The sequence below is a fragment of the Nelumbo nucifera genome, chromosome 2, assembly GCF_055504915.1.
Source record: "Nelumbo nucifera cultivar China Antique chromosome 2, China Antique-T2T, whole genome shotgun sequence".
NCBI lineage: Eukaryota > Viridiplantae > Streptophyta > Magnoliopsida > Proteales > Nelumbonaceae > Nelumbo > Nelumbo nucifera.
Window position 1 is genome coordinate 72,586,530 of NC_142650.1, and position 23,384 is coordinate 72,609,913.

The 23,384-nt window shown below is 38.8% G+C and overlaps 1 protein-coding gene across 7 annotated transcripts in view; it reads left to right on the forward strand.

The window, feature by feature from the left end:
* Positions 1 to 653: 653 nt before the first annotated feature.
* Positions 654 to 23,384, forward strand: part of LOC104604140 (Leucine-rich repeat protein kinase family protein) — a 37,038-nt gene continuing 14,307 nt past the window's right edge. For 5 of the 7 annotated variants that reach the window (XR_736335.3, XR_736336.3, XR_016083042.1 and 2 more), the window contains exons 1-7: positions 654 to 1,551; positions 1,859 to 3,533; positions 4,137 to 4,270; positions 5,069 to 5,309; positions 18,489 to 18,694; positions 18,817 to 18,869; positions 20,714 to 20,825. Coding sequence is in view for 3 of the 7 variants with exons in the window: in XM_010268383.3 (XP_010266685.1) it covers positions 2,042 to 3,533; positions 4,137 to 4,270; positions 5,069 to 5,309; positions 18,489 to 18,694; positions 18,817 to 18,869; positions 20,714 to 20,825 (2,238 nt within the window). In the remaining 4 variants the exon portion in view is untranslated. Of the gene's footprint in view, positions 1,552 to 1,858; positions 3,534 to 4,136; positions 4,271 to 5,068; positions 5,310 to 7,826; positions 7,927 to 18,488; positions 18,695 to 18,816; positions 18,870 to 20,713; positions 20,826 to 23,384 lie in introns of those variants that run through there. The other 2 variants (XM_010268384.3, XM_088899234.1) reach the window with 2 other exon arrangements.

Genomic DNA, 23,384 nt, shown 5'->3' on the forward strand with positions numbered 1-23,384 from the left:
TTTGCGTACCTTAAAATCACGGGAAGATGTCCTCATTGTGCGGCTGGATGCCCATGATTTGAAGGCACGAGCAGTGCAGGGTTTTTTGTTTCAGGGGATGCCCGTCTCAACGTCTCGTGAATGTGTGAGAATGTGAGGAATCGGGATCTGCTACTGACAAATCGCACCTCACACAGACCTCACAGACCTATCTCCATGAATAAACACAAAGGACGGGAGATGTTTTCAATGTACGGTGGGATGGGGCTGTGAGGTCCGGCTGCGATAAGGCGCCAAACACTGTAGAGCATTCACGTGAGGACAGCGTCAGCGAACAGCGACAGCCGTCCTTAGGAACTAGGAATTTGGAGGACTGATAATGTAGGTCACTATGAAGCGAAAAAAAATGTATGTTTATTATTCCATTGATCTATTCGTTCGATTGGAATCTTATTTTGAAAAGCCTCACATAATGACAAAACCTAACCAACAGTCTACGAAATGGACTCAACAATCCGTGATCACGTATGTGCGTGGAACCACCATCGTTTTTGATAGTGATTGGTAATATACAAGAGTAGAACTGTAGAGGATTTCAACTCAGCAACTAACAAAGGAGGACAACAAACTCTCACCTCCCACTGTGAGTCGGTGACTGATGGACACTGTCCGGTGAGACTTGAGAGTTGAGAGAACCTTGAATAAGTAAATAATAAAAAAATTAAAATTAAAAATTTTCATTTTTTGTTGGTGGAAAAAAAACTTTTCATTCAACAGCAACAAAGAGAGATATGGTGATGAGTGTAGAGCAGATGCAGAGAAGAGATGAACAAATAAAATAAATAAAGGTGTCGTTCTTCTTGAATGGGAATCTCGCTTTTGCTTTGGTCCACAACAATGGTGTCTGTGCGAGACTGAAAAGCAGCAAAAAGAGAAGGGGAGAGATGCCAAAGAGAAAATGGTATTATGGGGAAAAGGAGATATGGATTGTCGCTTTGTGGCTGGCCTTCAATGGCGTTAAGTCCAGCATGATCACTGCCTATCGTAATCCGTTTTTGGACGGTTGCCTGTTTTTTCATCCGCGCCTGCGCCTGCGCCTATGATAATGTCGTCTTCTTCTTCGTAGAGCTCGTTCGGGACCGGTCTCAGGTAGCCGTTGACAAGAAGGTTTCATTTCGGCCTAGGGTTTCCGAATGTGATCGTCCCGGAGGAACTTGTGAGATCTGAAGAATCTTGAGAAACTTTTAACTACTGCAGCAGCTTGATTTCGGAACCGGAACGCCTGAAATCTAGCAGAGGTTGTGGTTTTCAGTGCGCTTAGAGGTGGAGCCGGTTCCTGGAAGAAAAATTTCCAGTTTACTGCAGTGTGTTTTAGATATGCGTATTTGAACTTTTAAGAACGCGATGATCGATCGGAAAGTGAAACCTCGGGAGGTTGAGTTCGTTTGATCCATTCACAACTTGCAGAGTTAAATTGCTTGAGAGTTGAGACTAACAACGCTGGCTCTGTTCTCTCTTCATAGCTACTGGGAGCGAGTGTGAACGGTTTGAGAATCGAATCAATGACTCAATGTGAGGAAAATTTACTGCTGCATGATGAATCTACTCATTCTCCACATTCTTTTTTAAAGTTTTATTTGATTAAAATTATTTTAACATTTAAGTAGTTAATTATTTCTTTTCTTTATGGATGTATTTAATATCGTTATCCGATAAATCGAGAGAAATTGTTAAAATATCGCGATATTTTCCATTAATGCTCATTATGCTCTGTATCATGTTCTTGGTGAACAAATACATGCTCATATATCACTTTTTCTCTGCTTATTTTCGCACTGTAATTATTTATTATTAATCAATTATTTAACGGTGGTTGCAGAGAGTGCAGAGACTTGTCTTTATTCTTGCGCTTTTGGGTTCCAGTGAGGATGCAGTTCCCAGCTTCAACAGTACTAATACTCTTTAGCTGATTCTTGGAAAGGCATTACCAGTTAAATTTATCTCTTCAAGTGGGTTTTATTTTTCCGGTCTCTCACAGCCTCTTTGATTGAATCCATCTTGCATGCTCATCTTATTTCTTCCATTTGGTCTGTTTTTTCCTCTCCAATTGAGTGAGCCTTTTTTTTCCTCTGCAATTGAGTCTCATTTCAGGGTTCTTTCAGCCTTTCTAATTGACCCACCTAGACTGCTGAGTTGCTTGTTCGCTGGCTTAGTTACAATGGCTAAACGAGTCTATCCTTCATCTGTATTATTGTTGCTTATTCTTTGTCTTTTAACTCGTTACTCGGACCAACTACAATCATCTCAAGTTCACACCCTTCTGAGACTCCAGCGGCTCTTGAATTATCCGGCTGTTTTAAGCGGCTGGACCAACTCGACGGACTTCTGCAATATTGAACCAAGCGAGAATCTTACTATTGTCTGCTACGAAGAAAGCATAACGCAGGTTCATATTATTGGAAACAAGGGGACCCCTTCCTTGCCTCGGAATTTCTCTATTGATTCTTTCTTCGTTAATCTTGTAAAACTCCCAAGTTTGAAAGTCTTGACATTGGTTTCACTTGGATTATGGGGTCCGCTACCGGGTAAAATTTCTCGGTTTCCTTCGCTGGAAATACTCAATATTAGTTCGAATTTCTTTTATGGTACAATTCCTCAAGAGGTTTCATCCCTGAGGAGTCTCCAGACACTCATACTGGATGATAATATGTTCACTGGTCCTGTTCCTGACTGGTTGGGCGACCTTCCGGTTTTGTCTGTCCTGAGTTTGAAGAGCAATTCGTTGAGCGGGCCTCTTCCGGATTCACTAGGAGCTTTGGAGACTCTCAGGGTTCTTGCGCTTTCCATGAACCGGTTGTCAGGGGATGTTCCTAATCTCAGCAGTTTGATAAACCTTCAAGTGCTTGACTTGGAAGATAATCTTTTGGGACCTCAGTTTCCTAGTTTGGGAAGCAAATTGGTTACACTTATACTGAGAAAGAATCGGTTTAGCTCTGCCATTCCTTCTGAGTTAAGCTCCTATTATCAACTTCAGAAGCTCGATATTTCCTTCAACAGATTTGTTGGTCCATTTGCTCCGTCATTGTTGTCTCTACCTTCCATTACGTATTTGAATATTGAGGGAAACAAGTTCACTGGCATGCTTACCGAAAACATGTCTTGCAATGCTCAAATAGAATTCGTTGATTTTTCCTCCAATCTTTTGAGTGGAAGCTTGCCGACCTGTCTACTTTCGGATTCTAATAAAAGAGTTGTCCTGTATGCTAGAAATTGTCTAACAACTGCGGAGCAAAATCAACATCCGAATTCATTTTGTCGAAACGAAGCTTTAGCTGTAGGAATATTACCTCATAAGCAGCAGAAGTCGAGAAGTGCTAAAGCAATTCTTGCAACTAGTGTGATAGGAGGGATTGCTGGAGGAATTGCACTTGCTGGTCTGGTTTTCTTGGTTATTAGAAGAATAAACACCAAAAAGATGATGAAAAAACCTACAACAAGGTCAATAACAGAAAATGCTTCAACTGGGTACACCTCAAAATTGCTCTCGGATGGAAGTAAGAGTTTCATTTTTTCACATTGTTTTTCTCTCTTCGCAAATGCTTATGTTTAAATAATATCAAGGAAAATACAGATAACAGTAACACAGATTGATAAATGTTAGATGTTGTTCTATAAATAATACTGCAGGTTGATTGGTATAATGGTATAAAACCCTTTTTGTGTCCTGCCTTTATCATGCATGTTGGGAAAGCTCAGTATTCCTTCCCCCCTCTCTCTCTCTCTCTCTCTCTCTCTCTCTCACCGGAGCAGCTTTTGCTTAGGTGAAGTTGGTTCTACTTCTACTGGTACCATGGTGCATGCACCATTTTTTTGGCCAATCTGTTTTTTTTGGTTATCTATCTTCTTAACACGTAACCGAATCCCTTTTGTTATAAATATCAAATCAATTCAATCCCATTTTTACCTATTCAAGAAAAAAGATCTTTTTTTTTTTTGTAAAATTAGTTCAATTGGCTTTTTTGTTTCTCTCCGCGCAATTAATGTGAACTTGCTTTTGGTTGAAAATACAAATCTAATTTGATTTCTTACCCTTCCCGTATAGAGAATGGTTAGGTTTCACAACATTTAACATTCGGATTTCTGTTCCTTCCCTGAAGGGTATATATCTCAAACAATGAAGCTGGGAGCACTTGGCCTTCCTTCTTACCGAACCTTTTCTTTGGAGGAGCTTGAAGAGGCTACAAATAATTTTGACACATCAACTTTCATGGGTGAAGGTTCACATGGTCAGGTATGCCATTTTGTTATTCACCTGATATTAAACTTAAATTAATGAAGCAGTCTTGTAGTCATTTTATCTTTAAGGTCTTCCTTCGTGTCAGTAGCAGAGCCAGGACACTTCTTTTCTCCTCTCTCTCTCTCTCTCTCTGGGGTGGTGGGGGCACTCTATTAGGATGGGACTTGGGAGTCCATTTCCTATTACCCCAATTTATTGAAGGGTGTTTTAGAACATCCCCTCCCCTGCAGCTCTAGCCCTTCTTCTTATGTCTTCTATAATATTTTACATATATGATGAGTTCTCTGGTCCATCCCTAGGAGGATACCACCTTGATTAGTTTTAAATTACATGCTTGAATGTGATGAAAAAGCAGATGATGAGTTCTCTGGTCCATCTCTAGGAGGATACCACCTTGATTAGTTTTACATTACATGCTTGAATGTGATGAAAAAGCACAAAATTCTTTTATCTGTGTAGAAATTTCATGCTACACTATGAGTAGAATGTGGATGGTGGCTGATAAAGGACTACAAACCAAGCAAATTTGACTCTTGGAGCTGTTTTCCCTGTTGCATAGCATTCATATTAATGTGTTGACATCTCCCTATTCGCTGTTCCTTCTTGTGGAATGCGAGTAATCTTTGACCTTCTTTATATGTTTTCTTTACTCAGGTTTATCTTTGAACTTTGTTAAAATAAGTTTTGCTGGATGTTCTGATAACAGCTACCAGAATCTTCCCTGGAAATTTGTACTTTATACATATTGAATTTCTTAACTGAAAATGTGAATGTTTTCTCTTGTGATCTCAGATATACAGAGGTAGGCTCAGTGATGGTTCTCTTGTTGCTGTTAGATGCTTGAAATTGAAAAAGAGGCACAGCACCCAGAACTTTAAGCATCACATTGAATTGATTTCAAAACTCAGACATCGCCATTTGGTCAGTGCTCTTGGACACTGCTTTGAGTGTTACCTTGATGATTCTAGTGTCAGCAGAATATTTCTGGTCTTCGAATTTGTTACAAATGGAACACTAAGAGCCCATTTATCCGGTGAGAGGATAGTCAATTGCATATATCATACAATTATTTTGATCAGTTTTTCTTTCTGTAAGTGAATAATCTCTAAATGGGTAAAGCAACAGGTAGAATTCATTATGCTCATTTTTGTCACAAATATGCTGATATCTAGGGTGTTAGCTCATTATTTATGGGTCATCAGCCAAAAGTATAGCTTACTAGACAATTTATGTCAACCATAGTTTAAGGTTCTTAGGATTGCCCAATTTTCATTAGTGTAGTTCTGGAGATTTGCTAGATGCTTTGGTCACTTGCAGAGAAAACCATCTAGATCACCCATGAGAAGTGATCTCTTATAAGATGAAGGGGCTGGACGAGTTAGGGGCAGGCCAAAAAAGGCACGGAAGTATTAAGTATGATTTTTAAGGGCTTATAGGTTAATAATTGATGTGGTACTGAACAGAATGGAATGGCGAAATAGAAGTCATGTAACTGACTCCATTTATTTGGAACAAGGCTTAGATGACGGATTCTGGAGATTTGCTGGGTAGGGCTGATTCAGCTATGATGCAAGCAATCATGAATGTACTTGGAATTCAGAATTCTAGATTTATTTTATGAAAACCATTTTTTTGTCTGTGTTAAGAGGCATGTGGACAGCTGTGTTTATGTCTTTTCTCTTTATAAAACTGTCCCATAATTATTAGGGATAGAACAGTCATTTAAATTGTAACCTTAATCTATAAATAAGACCTAGCTGACTGGGGAGAGATCATTCTGTTCTTTCTCTCTCTCTCTCCCTGTCTCTATATTCTTTTTTTATCTTTTCATAAACACCAGAATGAGATTCAATAAAATATATGAAAGTATGAACCCAAAAAGGTTGGGTAGCAGGACAAAAATACAACACCATAGAATGGCTCCATTTCATAGAGACAAGCAAAAAGAATTACAATCAACCTTGAGCCCCAGTGAACTACACCAAAAATTCCATTACAGCCCTTGATTTAGCTGGAGAATCAGTAAACATGTTAGCAGACATAGGCCCCATTTGAATGAGAGGTTCAAATTTCTGCCTAGGCAAAGTGCCACTCACCAAGGGTCTGTATATCCATGGGATATTCTCCCTGTCTTCCATCCAAGAGCTCACTTTTTTATAGCCCCCTTCTACTCTTTCTTTTTCTCATAGACTGAATACCATTTACAATCTGATTGATAATGTAAAGAAAGCAAGAGAGAAGAGGAGAAGAGAAGAGAATTGAACAATGACCAGTGCACCTCTTTATTCTACTTACATCACATTTACCCTTGGTTGCCCAATACATAAAGGGCAGAAAATAATATAGAGTAGAAAGAAACAAAATAAACCATAAAAGCATGAAATAAACATTCAACACTCCTCAAGCTGGGTAAATATGTGAATCATATTCAGTTTGCCTAAATCAACTTCTAGCTTTGACTTCCTAACTCCTTTTGTATAAACATCAGCTAATTGCATTTCAAAATTGGCATGGGAAGACAGTCTTATCTTGTAGATACCCTCTCACAAATGAAGTGTTTGGCCACCCATTGGATTATGAGTAATATTAGGCAGCCTAATGTAGCACAATCTGCTAAAGAAAAGATAGGGTAATCATGGAATAGAAACCTCCAGCAATTAACTTTGTAAAACTAAATTTGATGGGTGCCCTTTAGGTATTCAAGAGATGGATGGTATAGGGGGAGTATTTCAGGATTCATCTGTCAAGGTGCTGACTTTGTATTCGAGCCCTATAGGAAGAGATGACTAATTAAACTGAGTTGATGACACTACTACAAGGACTAGGGTTTGCAAAGCAATATGGGTTCCAGCGATTGGAAGTGGAAGGGGTCTCCCATGTGGTCATTTCCTGGAGAAGATGCATCAGTCAAATTCCTTGGATTTTTAGGCATGCCTTTAGGGAAATTGAAAGCCTATCAAAGGGGTTAAATGTTGCTTTTAAGTGGGTGAGAACAACTGCAAATGGGATGGCAGATGCTCTAGAAAAACAAGGGGTTAATGAGGAAAAATATTTTGGGCAAAAGTGTAACTCATTTTGTATTTTGGGATGGCTGAATCCTCCCAACTCATTGTACTTATTTAAATTGAATATTTAATAAGATCCTCTTAGCTCATCCAAAAAAAAAGCAGCCTGATTGGAAAAATATAGCAGCAAAGGTCCCTCAAAAGCAACTCTCTCAGTTCCCCTAACAGAGATTGATCTGTACTTTGCCTTTGTATTGGAATGAGCTACAATAGTCTGCATCTTACTCTTTTAGGAGACTAGATTACCACCACCTAAAGCACAATACCTAGAAGTAGATAACCAATTATCAATAAAACAAGCCTAGTATGTCTATAAATACTTTTATCTTCATATGTCCATGACTGGCATACGATATTACCTTTACCAGGATGTTTCTTTAGGTAAGCTAATATTCTCTCTATAGCACCAAGATAAGAACTACTTGTGTTGCATATATTGGATAACGACATTGATTGTATATGAAATATCTGGCCTAATCATACAGGTAGAGCAATCTATGAACCAGCCTCTGATAAATTGCCCTATCCTTCAAAGGCTCTCCATCTGTGGCACTCAAGTGATTGACTTACTATTCTAATTAATGGGTGCGTCAGCAGGCTTCTTTGCTTCATTCTCATCTTCCTTGTCCTTAAGAAAGACAAGTATACTTTGTGATATTAAGATCTCATGTTTGAACTTGGCTACCTCAATACCTAAGAAGTGTTGAAAATCCCTGAAGTCCTTTATCTTAAATTACCTACTCATACTAGGGTGATCAATCTTAGAAACATTATTTTCCATCACCATTATTTCTTCCACATATATATAATCAATGCAGTCAATAAAGTATCATCCCATTTAATGAAAAGTGTGTTATCAGGTTGTGACTTAGAATAGCCAAACCTTTGTAAGGCACCCTTGAATTTGTCAAACTACATTCTAGGTGATTGCTTCAACCCATACAGAGATTTCTTTATCTTGTAAACCTTCTTCTCTACCTCCTTACAATAAAATCCTAGTGGTATGTCCATATAGACTTCTTCTTACAGATCCCCATTGAGAAATGCTCTCTAAATTGGTGGTGGGGTGGCTTAACAAACAACAGGCTGTAATCTAGACTTATGGGAATGAGATTAAGAAGTTTAATTGGCTAACAAGGAATATGACAATGAGGATTAAATGGGTTAGAAGATCCTCAAATGGGATGGCTAAATATTGGCAAAACAAGGGGTGAATAGGGATCATCTATATTGGGCTCAGCTGTAATTTAAGTTATTGTGTAATTTGTAATGTGAGAGGTCGCACCTCCTGCCTCTATTGGGAACCTCATCCTGGTTGCAATATTCATTAATCATGTTTCATAAAATAAAAAATGCATTGTTCACATCTAGTTGAAAAGAGGTTTGCATATATGACTAACACAAATAGTGCTCTTTACAAATGATAGCTTTAGATATGGTCAGCCACATAGTTTTCAAGGCATCTAGGTGATTCTGGGTGACACTGGGGCGCCTAGTTGCCTAGGCGATAAAAATTTTATAATATAAAAAACTAACTTTTGGTTGGTTCCCTAGTTTTATTTACCATTCACCATGTATATTAAGTGAAAAAATAGCAATTCTCTTTATTAAGAACATTAAGTTTCCTCTAAAAATGTGGCAAATCATCACATCTAAAAGATAAAAATCTTTTACATATATTAATTTTATTGTTTTCAAAAATAATATTACTATAATTAGTATTTAATAGAGAAATTTCATATCAATTAGCAGCTAAAAAGGTTATTAACTTTATATGATAAATATTCAAGATGGAAAGTAAAATTGAAAAAACAAGGATGGTGTTACTGTTTTATTTAATTAGAGAGAGAATAGAAAAAAAAGAACCTCTTTATAATTCTATTCTTTCTTTGTTTCTTTGTTTCTTTTTCTCTCCTCAAAACCCTTTGATCTTTTAAATTTCAATAGTAAAACATTAAAACAAAGTATAATTGATATATATATATATATAGCATATACATATAATAAAATGTATTACCACATATGTTAATATGATACAGCAATATAAATGATATTATAAAAGGCGTCCGTCTTGTCATTTTTGTCGCCTAGGCGGGCGCCTTGTTGCTAAAAGTCAAGGTGTTTGGGCGAGGTGCCCAGCCTAGGGTGCCTAGTTTCCTAGGCAACGCCTTGACAACTATGATCAGCCACTTGTTTTCGTGGTTAAAAGCTGCTTCCCTGCCTCAATTGCACAATATTTAGGAGGTTGGTGTTTTAGGGGACTGATAGGCAAGGGGAAGTAGCATGAGGAGTGTTACCTGCAGCAGTATTTTAGTCTTTGTAGAAGGAAAGAAACACCAGGATTTTTGAAAACATATTCAGCACTGAAGAAGTAATAACAATCAGAATTATTATTGATCAGAAAAAAGGCAGAGTTATGGAAAAGGTGACTCTTGGTTGGTAAGTCACAGGATGTTTACAGTAGAGAATCATCATGATCATCATTGTCATCATCCATGCCTTATCCCAACTATATGGGGTCTGCTACATGAATCCTGTTTTGCCAATCCGTTCTATTTAAAGCCATATGTTACAGGAAAGAATACAAATACTTTTTTTATTTTTCTATTTTGGGAATCTTTTTGTAAACAGCCAGGGTCTGATTTTTCAATGTATAGTGATTAGTGAACAGCTTTGTATATTCCTTCTGTACAATAGCTTATTGTACAGTTTTTTTTTGGCTTTTGATTATTAATATAATTCATTACTTTACATTTCTTAAAAAATGGAGGCTAAGAATATTAGTAGCAAGAGATAATAACAATCTGAAAAATTCATTTTAGCCACTAGTGAAAGTCTGCAAGTAGTCAATGCTGTTGTGATAGGTGATCACATGTGGTCCCATTGTGCTGTTTTAAGTTAAGAGTGTTATTGGGCCTTAATCATTCATTCTCTTAAGTCATTACTAATCAGGGGCATTATTGTACAATCATGTATTTTATAAGAAGATTAACATAAATCTCACTCTAGGACTGGTTGGATTAGATAGTTGCCCATTCACTCTCTTCAGAACTTTTTTTGGGCCAGGACCACACCAATAAACACTTATTCAACAAGCCCAACTTTGGACAATTATCAAAAAAAAAAAAAAGCCCAATTTTGGGCTTATTTTTAACTACTTATTCAATAAGTGCTTATTTCCATTTTGGCCTGCCATGTCATTTTGGAAATACCTATATTACCCTAGTTTGAAATAAGTGCATTTTCACCAAACACTCATGAGTTCTTATTATAATAATCACTTATTTTTCAAATAAGCACTCTCATCTGCCTAGGAATGACAATGAGGTGGGTTTGGGGTGGGGATTGCACCCTCCATCCCCAATCCCTAGTGGAGATGAGTTCCCCGTTGGGGACTTGAAGTCCCAAAATTTTTTAATTAAAAGTTATTTTGGTAAATAGGTTTACTTAAAATAAAGGAAAATTATATATATATATATATATATATATATATATATATATATATATATATATATATTAATTCACTCCCCATCCTTGCCCCTGTCCCTGCCATAAGTCTATATGCATCCTTTTGCTACTAGTCTAGATTTATACCTTTCAACCATGCCATCTGTAAGTAAACCCTAGCAGATTCTAGGTTGAAGTAGAGAAGAAGAAAGAAGAAGAAGAAGAAGAAGAAGAAGAAGAAGAGAAAGAAGAGAAAGGTTCGGCCGGCTAGACTAGAAGAGAGTCAAAATCACTCTCCCCTAGCTGACCCACTTGTATTTATTCAAAAAACATAGAGTTACATGAAAGACCATTTTGTCCCTCATAGAAGATGGGACATATAACTTAAACTCAGATACAATAGACCTTTCACTCTCAAGCAGATAATCCAGAATGACCAAAATACCCCTGACTCGAGCATTCTAACACTCCCCCTCAAGCTAGAGAGTATATATCATATAGTCCTAGCTTGTTACAAATGTAATATATTCTTCCCCGAGACAATCCCTTTGTGAAGAGATCTACCCACTGATTTCCTGAGCTCACATGAGATGTGGTTATCACCTCACTTATCACTTTCTCTCTTACAAAGTGACAATCAACCTCAATATACTTAGTTCTCTCATGAAAGACGGGATTGGAAGAGATGTGAACAACAGCTTGGTTATCACGGTATAGTTTCATGGGTTTGTCAATTGAGAATCCTGTACTCTGCTTCTGCACTACTTCTTGCCACCACTGTTTGTTTCTTGCTCTTCCAAGTTACAAGATTGCCACCGAGGAAGGTACAATACCCTGTAGTTGATCTCCTGTCTGATAGAACCAGTCCAGTCAGCATCTGTGTACCCTACTATCTCAAGAGTTTCTCCACTTTGGTATAACAAACCACGACCTGGAGCACCTTTTAGGTACCTAACAATTCTCAGGACAGCTTCCCAGTGAGGAACCCGAGGATGTTGCATAAACTGGCTCACCACACTCACAGCAAATGATATATCTGGTTGGGTAATGGTCAGGTAGTTCAATTTGCCCACCAACCTTCTATATCTTCCAGGATCATCAAACTCTTTACCTGCATCAACACTCAGCTTGGCATTGAGTTCCATAGCAGTCTCTGCTGGTTTAGCACCTAACAACCATGTTTCTTCAAGTAGATCAAGAACATATTTTCTCTGACATAGGTTGATCCCATGTTTTGACCTCGCAACCTCTATTCCTAAGAAATATTTCAGCTTCCCCAGATCTTTCATATTGAAGTGATCCTATAAGAATTTCTTCAACCTGTTGATTCCATTGCTATCACTCCCAGTTATGACAATATCATCCACGTACACGACTAGCAAGATTTTCCCATCCTTTGAGTTATAGATGAACACAGAATGATCAACCTAACATTGTTTCATCCCAAAGGCTTTCATCACTTCACTGAACCTGCCAAACCAAGCACGTGGAGATTGTTTCAGTCCATAAATTGCCTTTTTGAGCCTACACACCTTGCCAGACTCCCCCTGAGCAACAAACCCTGGTGGTTGCTCCATATACACCTCCTCAACGAGATCACCATGTAGGAAGGCATTTTTGATGTCAAGTTGTACAAGAGGCCAATCATACATAGCAGCTAATGAAATCAGCACCCGAACTGAACCAATCTTAGCCACAGGAGGAAATGTCTCCATATAGTCCACACCATACATCTGAGAATAACCCTTGGCCACCAACCTCGCTTTCAATCGCTCCACATTGCCATCAGGAAGATACTTCACTGTGTAGACCCATTTACACCCAGCTGTGTGCTTACTGGAAGGAAGAGCGGTGAGTTCCCATGTGTGATTATGTTGTAGAGCAGAGAGTTCTTCTTCCATGGCTTGCCGCCACCCTGGGGAGGCAAGAGCTTACTGAACAGTCTTGGGAATGGGAACATATGAGAGTAATGATATAAATTTGCAATGAAAAGCAGAAAGGTGAGCAGTAGAAACATAGTGTGAAATGGGGTGAGAAGTACAAGTACGTTTACCTTTTCGTAGAGCAATAGGAAGATCAGGATCTGAAGGAGAAGGAACAGTAGCAAGATCTGTCGACAGGGGCTGAAGTGGAGGAGGGCCCGATGCACTTTTGCGGGTATACACTTGAGTGATTGGCGGCTTCTCAATAGTAACAGGCATAGGATGTGCATCTGTAGTAGAAACAGGAGCTACTGGAAGGATGTCCACAACAGGTACAAGAAGGGGAACCATAGAGGGAGAGGAAGAGACCCTAGCATCTGAGAAGAACGGAACTGACTCAAAGAAGGTGACATCAGAGCACACAAACGATTTATGGGATTTTGGGTTATAACACTTATACCCTTTCTGAGTCCTTGAGTAGCCAAGAAAGATACACTTAGTAGCGCGAGCATCTAGCTTGTCTAACCCAGGCCCCAAGTGTTGAACAAAACAAACACAGCCAAAGATTCTTGGGGTAAGAGGAAATGGAGATAAAGTGGGAAACAACACGGAGAAAGGGGATTGACTTCCAAGGATTGACATGGGCATCCGATTGATCAGAAAACAGGATGTGAGAACAGCATCACTCCAAAAATGTTTTGGGACATTCATATTAATCATTAAGGATCGAGCAGTTTCAAGAAGATGTCGATTTTTTCGTTCAGCTACATCGTTCTGTTGTGGGGTGTAGGCACAAGAAGTTTGATGAATGATCCCATGATGTTCTAGGTATTGCTGAAATGGTGAGGAGTTGTATTCTTTGGCATTATCGGAGCGAAGAATTTTAATATGAACACCAAATTGAGTGTGTATTTCGGCATAAAATTTTTAAAAAATAGGGAATAACTCACTACGATCTTTCATAAGATAAATCCATGTCATCCTTGAAAAGTCATCAACAAAGATTACAAAATACTTATACCCATTGTATGACACCATTTTAATTAGACCCCATACATCAAAATGAACTAAAAAAAAGGAATTGAGACACGACTATCAACTCTTGGACTAAATGAGACTCTATGATGTTTACCCAATTGACATGACTCACAATCTAACGAAGAAAGATGACTCAAGGAAGGAACCAGTAACTTCAAGGCCTTAAGAGAAGGATGACCAAGTCTGTAGTGCCATTGAAGAGGAGTGAGAGATGACTGAAAAGCTACTGGAGGACCACCACCATCAAGGTAATATAATCCACCTGCTTCATGCCCTCCATCAATCTTCCTCCACGTCTTGAGATCCTGAAACACACAAGAAGAAGGATAGAAGGTTACAGAACAATTAAGAGACTTGGTTAATCTGCTGACAGACATAAGGTTAAAAGGAAACTTAGGAACATATAAAACAGATGATAAAGGCAAGGAGGAGAGATTAATATCATCAACACCACAGATAGGAGATGTAGAACCATTAGCAAGTGTAACTGTTTGAGGTGTGGAGGAGTGGGAAAGGGAAGAAAATGCATCATGAGTCCCAGACATATGGTCCGAGGCCCTGGAGTTAATGATCCAGTTTGAGTCTTTGGAAGCTAAGCAAGCCATACCTGAATGGGCAAGTGTAGCGGTGTTCTGCTGAGATGTTTGAATGAACTGCTCATATACTGCACGTGGTACACTCACCATTTCCTTCTCAGAAGCACAAGTAGATGTGGAGGGGATTGGGTCAGTTTGCTAACTTTCAGTAATTGTGTCACTACCCTTAGTCATAGCATGGTTAGCACAAGTGTTGGGTGCACCACGCAAATCATAGCAGAAATTAACTGTGTGCCCCTTTAAACCACAATGTGTACACCTTCTCTGAGTATTACTCCTTCCTCTTCCTCGGCCTCCCCCTGAGTCTCGGCCTCCAGTTCGACCACTAGCCCTGCTAAACATGTGACCACCACGGTTGCTTGGGAGTCCACTCCTGACACCACCACTTCTATTTCCACGACCACCCCCTTTAGTCACTACCAAACCAGATCTGTTAGAGAGAGAAGAATGTTCTACCGACTTAATGGATGTCCTCTTAAGACGAGCAAAAACTTCTTCAAGTGAGGGAAGAGCAGATCCTCCCAATATTTGTGCTCTGATAGGCTCATACTCAGCCTTCAACCCCACAAGAAACCTTGTCACATCAAGCTGCTCACGTTGCTGTTGTTGGATCTGAACATCTGATGTTAGAGGATGATACACATTGAGCTCATTACGAATGTTCCTCAAACTTGCATAGTACTCTTCTAAGCTTTGACTCCCTTGCTTCAAATTGAAATACTCTTGGTACAACTTCTTAGCATGATCCCAAATTTCCTTAGCTGTATCTAGGAACATGAAGTTCACACTAATCTTTGGTTCCATGTTGTTCTAGAGCCATGTCATTATCTGTGCATCTTCTTGTTCCCAGTCATTGAACCCAGGGGAATCAGAGGGAGGTTTCTCCTCTCTTACATGTTTTACCTTCCTCTTGGCCTTCAAGAACACCTCCACAGATTTTGCCCATTGTACATAATTCTCACCATTCAGCTTGATGGATGTCATTTGAACACTTAGATAGTTTGGAGAAAGCATGGCACTTGTTTTGTTATCATTCCCATTTTCAAATGAAGCCATCTTAATTATTTCACCTTCAAATATACAACACAACCTCACACTCTTTCACAAGACTTATCTCACTTATAACACCACCAATTCTAGCTTCTTTAAATACACATTACACACCACACTAAGGCTGAAATCACTCAGTCTTCACATCAAACACCTGGGCTGCACACTGCAGAACCATTCACCATCAACACACTAAGACTGAAATCACTCAATCCTCACATCAAACACTTGGGCTGCACACTGCAGAACTGATTACACACAAGGTATAGGAGATCACTTTTAAATATTTTGGAACATAGATACACCAATCACCACGACACAACCACCACCAATTTACTGCTGTTGTGAACTTCAGCAGTCGACAACTCTTCTTTCAACATACATATGAAGAGAAATGCAGAGGAACACGACTGAAATGCATATCAGTCACACTGAGCATCACCACAACCAACTTTTGAAACAAAAAGAAAACATTCACAGTCCCTTACTTGGACAAACAACAGTAGTGTTCATACCTGTCCACATTCAGCCCTCTTCGATACTGAATAGAGGGTTTAGTATACCACTCCAACGACCACCACAGCAACGACCGGAGGCATTCTCACCTCCAGGCCCACAAAACGACAGCTCCTTTTCAGCCCCTTATCGAACCTCCACTCAGGTCAGTCGAAAAAGAGGAAGATGACTGTGAAAGTTGGCGGCGAACCCAGAAAGAGAACAACAGCAAGAAAGAAATGAGGATACGACCTTACAACTCTGATACCATGTAAGTAAACCCTAGCAGATTCTAGGTTGAAGTAGAAAAGAAGAAAGAAAAGAGAAAGAAGAAGAAGAAGAAGAAGAAGAAGAAGAAGAAAGAAAAGGTTTGGCCAGACTAGAAGAGAGTCAAAATCACTCTCCCCTAGTTGACCCACTTGTATTTATTCAAAAAACATAGAGTTACAAGAAAGACCATTTTGTCCCTCATAGAAGATGGGACATATAACTTAAACTCAGATACAATAGACCTTTCACTCTCAAGCAAATAATCCAGAATGACCAAAATACCCCTGACTCAAGCATTCTAACACCATCAACCTTTTATTTGATTGTAAGCACTCATCTGGAGGTAGATGTTCTGACACCACCAGAAGGAGAAGCACTGCCATTGTTAGCTTTAAGTTGAGCAAAGAGACAACTCAAATAAGTTGATTCTTCCTTGGAAATGTGAAGGTTCAAGAATTTTTAGTAGTTAGGAATGGCGACAGGGTGGGTTCAGGGCTAGGATCATATTCCCTGTCATCGACTCCAATTTTGAAATAAATCCCCATCCTCATTGTGGATAGAAGTTGTCCTCCATCCCCAATCCCCAATGGGGATGGGTTCCCCGCAGGGACCCGAATCCTCGAAATTTTTTAGTTAACAATAATTTTTGAAAAATAAATTTACTTAAAATAAATAAAAATTTTAAAATATAAACAATATTTTAAATATATTTTCATATATATATATAATATAAATAATATCATCTATATAATAATATATATTTAATATGAATAATATATAATATATTTATAATTGGGGTCGGGGCAGGGTGGGGACCTCAGTCCCCATCCCTGACCCCAACCACGGTTGGGGATCCCTATTAATCCACATCCCCATCCCCACCCCGCCAAAGCAATCACCATCCCCGACCCCATCAGGTCGGGGAAGTCAGGTACCCGTTGGGGATGGGGAAAAGTGCCATCCCTGTCAGTAGTAGTGGTAGAGAACTTGGTAGGAACAAGAGACTTCTCAACATTCACATCAAATGATCTTTATCTTGTTAGTTACTTGCTTCTTTCTGATGTTTCATTTCTCCCAGTTATAGAAACAAGAAAAGAATGTTCTACATCAGTCTTCATAGCAACCCTCCTAGTGGCGTCCTCCTGAATGATGAATTACACTTCATCAATAGATGGGACATCTCCCCTTCCAATAGCTGCATTCTGATTGTCTCAAATTTTGAATTCTGCCCAGATAAAAATTCAAACACCCTATCTTGATTTTTCAAAATCTAGTATTGTTCAGCTTCAGTATCCCTCCATGAATAACCTTGTAATAATCCAATTCCTCAGATAAGGCTTGTAAGTCAGCTTCAACCAAGAAATATATTGTTAAAATAGTTTGGTCACCTCCACTGGAAGGTATAGGAGTTCTGAAAAATGAGGACAGCAATATCATAGCCTTTTTTACAGGACCTGTGGGAGAAGGGGATTCTACCAGGTGGAATTATTGGCTGATATACAGAGAATTCAGATTGCTAATCAATTTGGGGTGCATAATTTATTAGTTGAAGGAGATTCTAAGGTGGTTATAGGATGGTTTTTGGATCTGAATACTGTCATTTGGAGTATACAGGGATTTTGTAAAGAATCACTTGGTTAACAAGGGATATAACAGTGAGTTTTCATTGGGTAAGCAGATTGGCAAATGCATTGGCAGATGGTTTTGCTAAACAAGGGGCTTATCGGGAACAGTTATTCTGGGTTGCTTTGTAGTTGTTTAGTTTTGGAGTAAAGTTTATTGTAAGGGGAGGCCTCATCTCACACTTCTCTCTATGCTGATTATAAACTTTTTTCACATCTAATAAATCTTTCATTCGATTATCAAAAAAAAAAAAAGAACAGAGAAAGAAAGGGCAGAAAGAATGAAAGAAATAAGGGAGCAGAAAAGTTAGATTGCTGACCCCTAATCATTGGTATTTATAAGATCCTTTATAATATGGTACAATTACCAAACTACTCTTGCCACCTATACATCATTAACAGAAACAAGAATGCTGTAACAGAAAAATTACAGTAACAGAACAAAAATAAATAAAGTAAACAAAAAGAACTTATATCAACTAGAAACTATATTTCAACACATAAGAACAGAAAGTAATAGTACAATAAACAGCAATAAAATAAGCCTTAAAGATCTGAAATTAAGTGAATGATATAAATAGAAGGAAGGAGCTATATGAAACGCATCTGTTGCATGGATGGGGAAGGCAGGTTCTGTCCTGTCATCTTTGTAGTTATATTATATTTTCCACCTGTAGTTGAATTTATTTATATCTTTCATTTTGCAGAGGGTCTTGCAGGACAAACACTTACCTGGACACAAAGGATAGCAGCTGCCATTGGCATAGCAAAGGGTATACAATTTCTTCATACAGGGATTGTGCCTGGTGTATTTTCAAATAATCTGAAAATAACAGATATTTTGTTGGATCAAAACCTTGTTGCTAAAATTAGCAGCTATAACCTGCCTTTATTAGCAGAGAATATGGGAAAGGTATGTCCAGATAAAGATCCTATATTTTTGATCCCCTGTTGATGCATTGAAGTCTTGAATTTGCTTTAGGAAATTGATTCAGGGTTGATGGTCTGCTTTTGGTAATTTCATATACCTTGCAGGTAGGTGGAGGAGTTTCTTCTAGTGTATCAAAAGAGTATAGCATTGCTGGAAGGTTTTGACTGAACCCTTTTCAAGCTAAATTATGTCAAACATAGTCTAGAATACACAAAATTCCAACTATTTGGGGTGTGGGCTACATGAAACCTGTCCTGCCTAATGTTTTAAAAGTGCAAGGCATAAGAAAAATGCAAGGGCCTTTAGCACCCAAGGTGCAAGGTGCAAGGTGAGGCACACACCTTGTCAAAGCAAGGTGCAAAATTTTGAAAAAAGAAAGTCAAAATAAAAATACAAAACAGTTAATATATTAGAAAATGAAAACACGTCTTTTAAAAGAAATTAGATCTTTTAAAAAGCCTATTGTCCTCAAACTAAAATATATGAACTGATAAACATAGCATATTCTAAGTGAAAATTTGGAAGTGAAAGCAAACATATGTGGATTGTACCAAAGTGCATCAAGCATCCAACAAATAATTAGTTTTGTGGTTTTAGTTGCAATTCATTCCGTTTTAGGATTAGGGGTCAAGTTTTAGTTGTATGGTTGTTGCTTCTTTAGCGAAAATTTTGCTATTTATGATCCTATTTGTGGGGTTGGTTGGAGTGCTCCAATATTTGTACTTTGCTTGATTGCTTCAGATTTTAATTTAATGAATCTCTTTTGCTGACCCCCCAAAAAAAGATACTATTTGCAATAACTAAGGCTTTAAGTATTTGAAAGGTCTTTCTTTTTGCTTATTTTAAAAGTTAATGGATCGTTACTAGTGTACAAATAACAACAACAGGTAATACAGTAGATCAGAAACCATTACAAAAGTGTAAAACATGAAGAATCCACAAAAAGAAAGACAGTTGTAAAAAGAAACACACCTTAGGTGCAAGGCGTACCAGATGCATGCCTAGACAAACTGGTGTGTGCCTTTTGAAAAGGGCAGAACCTGAGTGCCTAAAATGTGCCTTACCTGTGCACTTAGGCATGCCATTAAAATACTGGTCCTGCCATTATGCTCTATCAAGACTTCAAGAGACATGTTTTATGTGAAGTTTTAAGTTCTTAACATTTTTACCACTTCAGACCATATTTTCTTTGGTCTTCGCCCTATTCTTTTAGAGCCTTATATTTATGCCATTATATACATGTGTATTTGTAGCTTTCTTTTGGGAAGATTTCTATTTGGAGACTGATACTATTATTCTTTGGGGTTTTCTTATGGAACTAGGAATTAATTCCTTGGACATCTACAAATACATGGTTAAACGCTATTTTAAGTGAGACTTTAGTTCTGCATGGGAGGTTCTTCTTGGTTGTTTCCTATTTATGGGTTTTGTGGGTTTTATGTAGTTTTTTTCCTATATTTTGGTTTTTTGGATTTTTTTATGTAGGTCTCTTTTTGCGAGATGGGGAACTATGATTTGGTATCAGAATTGTGTTTCTCATGGGAAGAATTTTATAGTGGGTGTTTTTCTTGGAAGAGATTTTTTTCGTTGGCATTTTTTTGGATTTTGGTTTCATTATAATCTCCTTGATTAATAGTGAATTATTCCAATTATCTTTGTCTGTAGTTGTAGGCATCCTGCCAAACCATGTAAAAATATTGTGTTCTTGTGGTTTGTTTATTTTCCATCAGCTTCTCCTTTTCTTGTTTCCATCAAACCCATGATTGTGCTTAATATTATCATGTGGACAAGGAACATGTTCAACAATAATGCATTTTCAGACGTAAATTCTTGGATATGTTATAGATGCTTGTTCTGGTATGAAGAGAATATCATGGGTAAATGTCCTGTAATTCTGTAATCAAGTCTAAGAATAACAAGTTTAATTTATTCAAAATACTTTTTTTGTGGCTTTCTCTTCCCCATAGATATCCTAATTAATCTAATTCATACTGATTGCAGGATAAAACATGAAGATAAGATTGATGTTTATGAGTTTGGAGTAATCTTGCTGGAAATTGTTACTGGAAGACCAATCACATCCCAGCATGATGTGGATGCTCTTAAAGATCAGGTAGATGTTGTTTCCTTCATTATCAGTTAATTCTTTTCTAGCAACACAATTTTCTTTTGCTTATATATGTATGTATATACATGATAAATAGATAGAATGGAAAAGAAATAAATGGAAATAAGACCTAGTTTATATTAAGGAGCTTTGTCTTAGCACAAATCAATGACAAGGGAAAGTTTAATATGATGGTATTCTGTATGAAATGAAAACCAATGAGGAGCCATTTTCTACGTTTGAAGAATTTGATGTTATGTACAAGGGGAAAGACAGAAAGAACGTGTGTCCATTCAGTAATGGAAAATTTTTGCAAATCAGTCTTTAACTTCATTATGGTTCTTAATAAAACTGGTTTTGATGATGTTGGTTCTTCTTCTTCTTCTTTCTTCTTTCTTCACCTAGAACTAATCTAGGGCTAATCGATCTATTCACAACAGTCTCTGTGGATGGTGGTTTGGTCCAGATTCAGAACAGGACTCCACTCTGCAACGAGATTGAGCTCGGTGAAGGAAGTGTCTTAATTATACTCTTAGGGCTCCCTTTCAATCTCTGGTGTGAACCAACTGTTGGAAGCACCGCACAAATGCTGGGGGGAGTTCTGTTGGAGGTTAATTCACGAAGCTTGCGTGCCCTTGAGATTCGTATTGCCGGAGTCAAACCAGATTGTTTGCCTCGCTTTGTTCAGGTTTGTGCAGAAGGGATATGGTATCGGGTGTGGGTGGCTTCAGGAGCTGAAGCGTCACTATGGGGAGGAGGTTTGGAGGTAGAAGATGAAGCTGATGGAGCAGGGAGAAGGACACGTGGAGATGGAGGAATGGGGGGAAATACTGACATGGAAAGAGAAATAAAGAAGGAAGCTGAACTTTCGGCAGGGGAAGACTAAGCGACAAGAAATCTAATTAAGAAAATTAATTTAAAATGGTTTGAATTAAAAAGTAAAGAAGGGGGGATGGGTTTTCTTACGCTTACGTGGCCAAGAAAGGTTGTGGCTTGGGTGTGTTAGGCCGAGCTGTGGTGTCTGAACCGGTCGGGGTCAGGGGTGGCTCAGCAGAGGGCCAGGATAGGAAGAAACCCGACCCACGTGATAACTTAAGTGATCACGTGGACCGAGGTAAAGCTAAGGAGATAATAGACGGGAACTCCCGTCCATCTTCTTCCTTCTTGGGCCAACTCGAACGAAAAGGCTTGCAACGACAGGAACAAGGCAGAGAAACCTCTCTCTGGTGGGTCCCTCTCCAGGGGTCAAAGGAAACGGTCCAATACCACTCGTCTAAGAGGCCGAGCCCACGATATACGAGGGATAGGATGGAAGAGAGGGAGGAAGAGGATGATGGTTGGGTCGACTGTAGCTTGGATGAGGAGGAAACGGATGACTCTGATGATAGTTCAGAATATGCAATAAGTGTAGGAAGTGTAGGCAATGAAGGTGTGTGTGATGAAGATCCTATAGAAAACATCAATCTAGGAAGGTGGTTTCAGCTGCAAGAGGAAGGAGAGCAACAAGCCGAGATGGTTGAATGGAATGTCAGAAAGGGGGAGGAAAATAAGACAGAGCAAGGCCAGGCAGATGGGGGGCGGGGAATCTTCGAGCAAGGAGTAACCCTCCTCTATTGTACCAAGATGTGCAAGGTACTATAAGGGTAATGAATTAGGACAACTTGAGGCAGAGTAGGAAGTTGTTGGACAAGGAGAAGTAGCAGGGTATAGAGAGTTATCACAGTGATGGTCGTGTGATGGGATTGGCTTCTCACCACCCCAAGTGAACAGATAGGGATCAGTCCTCTGAACAGGGAAAGGAGATTGCTAACATCAGTCCTCACTCCTCTCCACCTTCTCGCCCAAACCCAGGTAACCAAGTGAAGTCTTTTTTTGTTACTAATGAGTGCTCAATGTCTTTTGTTCCAGATTCCTGTCTCAGCCCCGATTTGAGAGCTAGTGTTTGCAAAGCCACTCTAGCAGGAAGTACACCCATGGAGAAGGGGATGAAGGATAGGGAAGGGTTAATGGGGGAAGTGAATAGTGTTAGACAGTGTATGCCCTTAGCTCCAATAAGAATGATGTACATTATGACATTTAATGTAAATGAATAAAGTACATATTTGATTCATATTATTATGGTGTGTTTCTGTGTAATACCCTTAAACTGGATACTTATGAGACTCGTGTTAGTTTAGAATCTTCACAGTCGTTGGATAGATCTGGGGAGATTTATCTTGCCAAGGCTGACACTGATTTGCCGCCAAGTTAGTTGGGGTAGCTTGTCTCAGTTGCTAGGGTGAGACCTAAGGTACATGCAGTGTGGGTTTTCTTGAAACCCTGAACCGGACCAAAATTCTAGTATTGCCCTAGACCTTGGAGATAGATGGGCAAAACTAGAATGTTACACCTGACCCTTAGACTCGATTATGATACTGCACTAGGTGTCAGATTGGGTTGTCTTTGATATGCCAATCAGTGAGATCCTTAGAGGGGGTCAAAACCTGGGTATATTGGGATAGTCCGAGAATTCATCTGAGTCGGTGATCATAGTGACAAGATCAGCCCCTTTGTCGGACAAAGTGA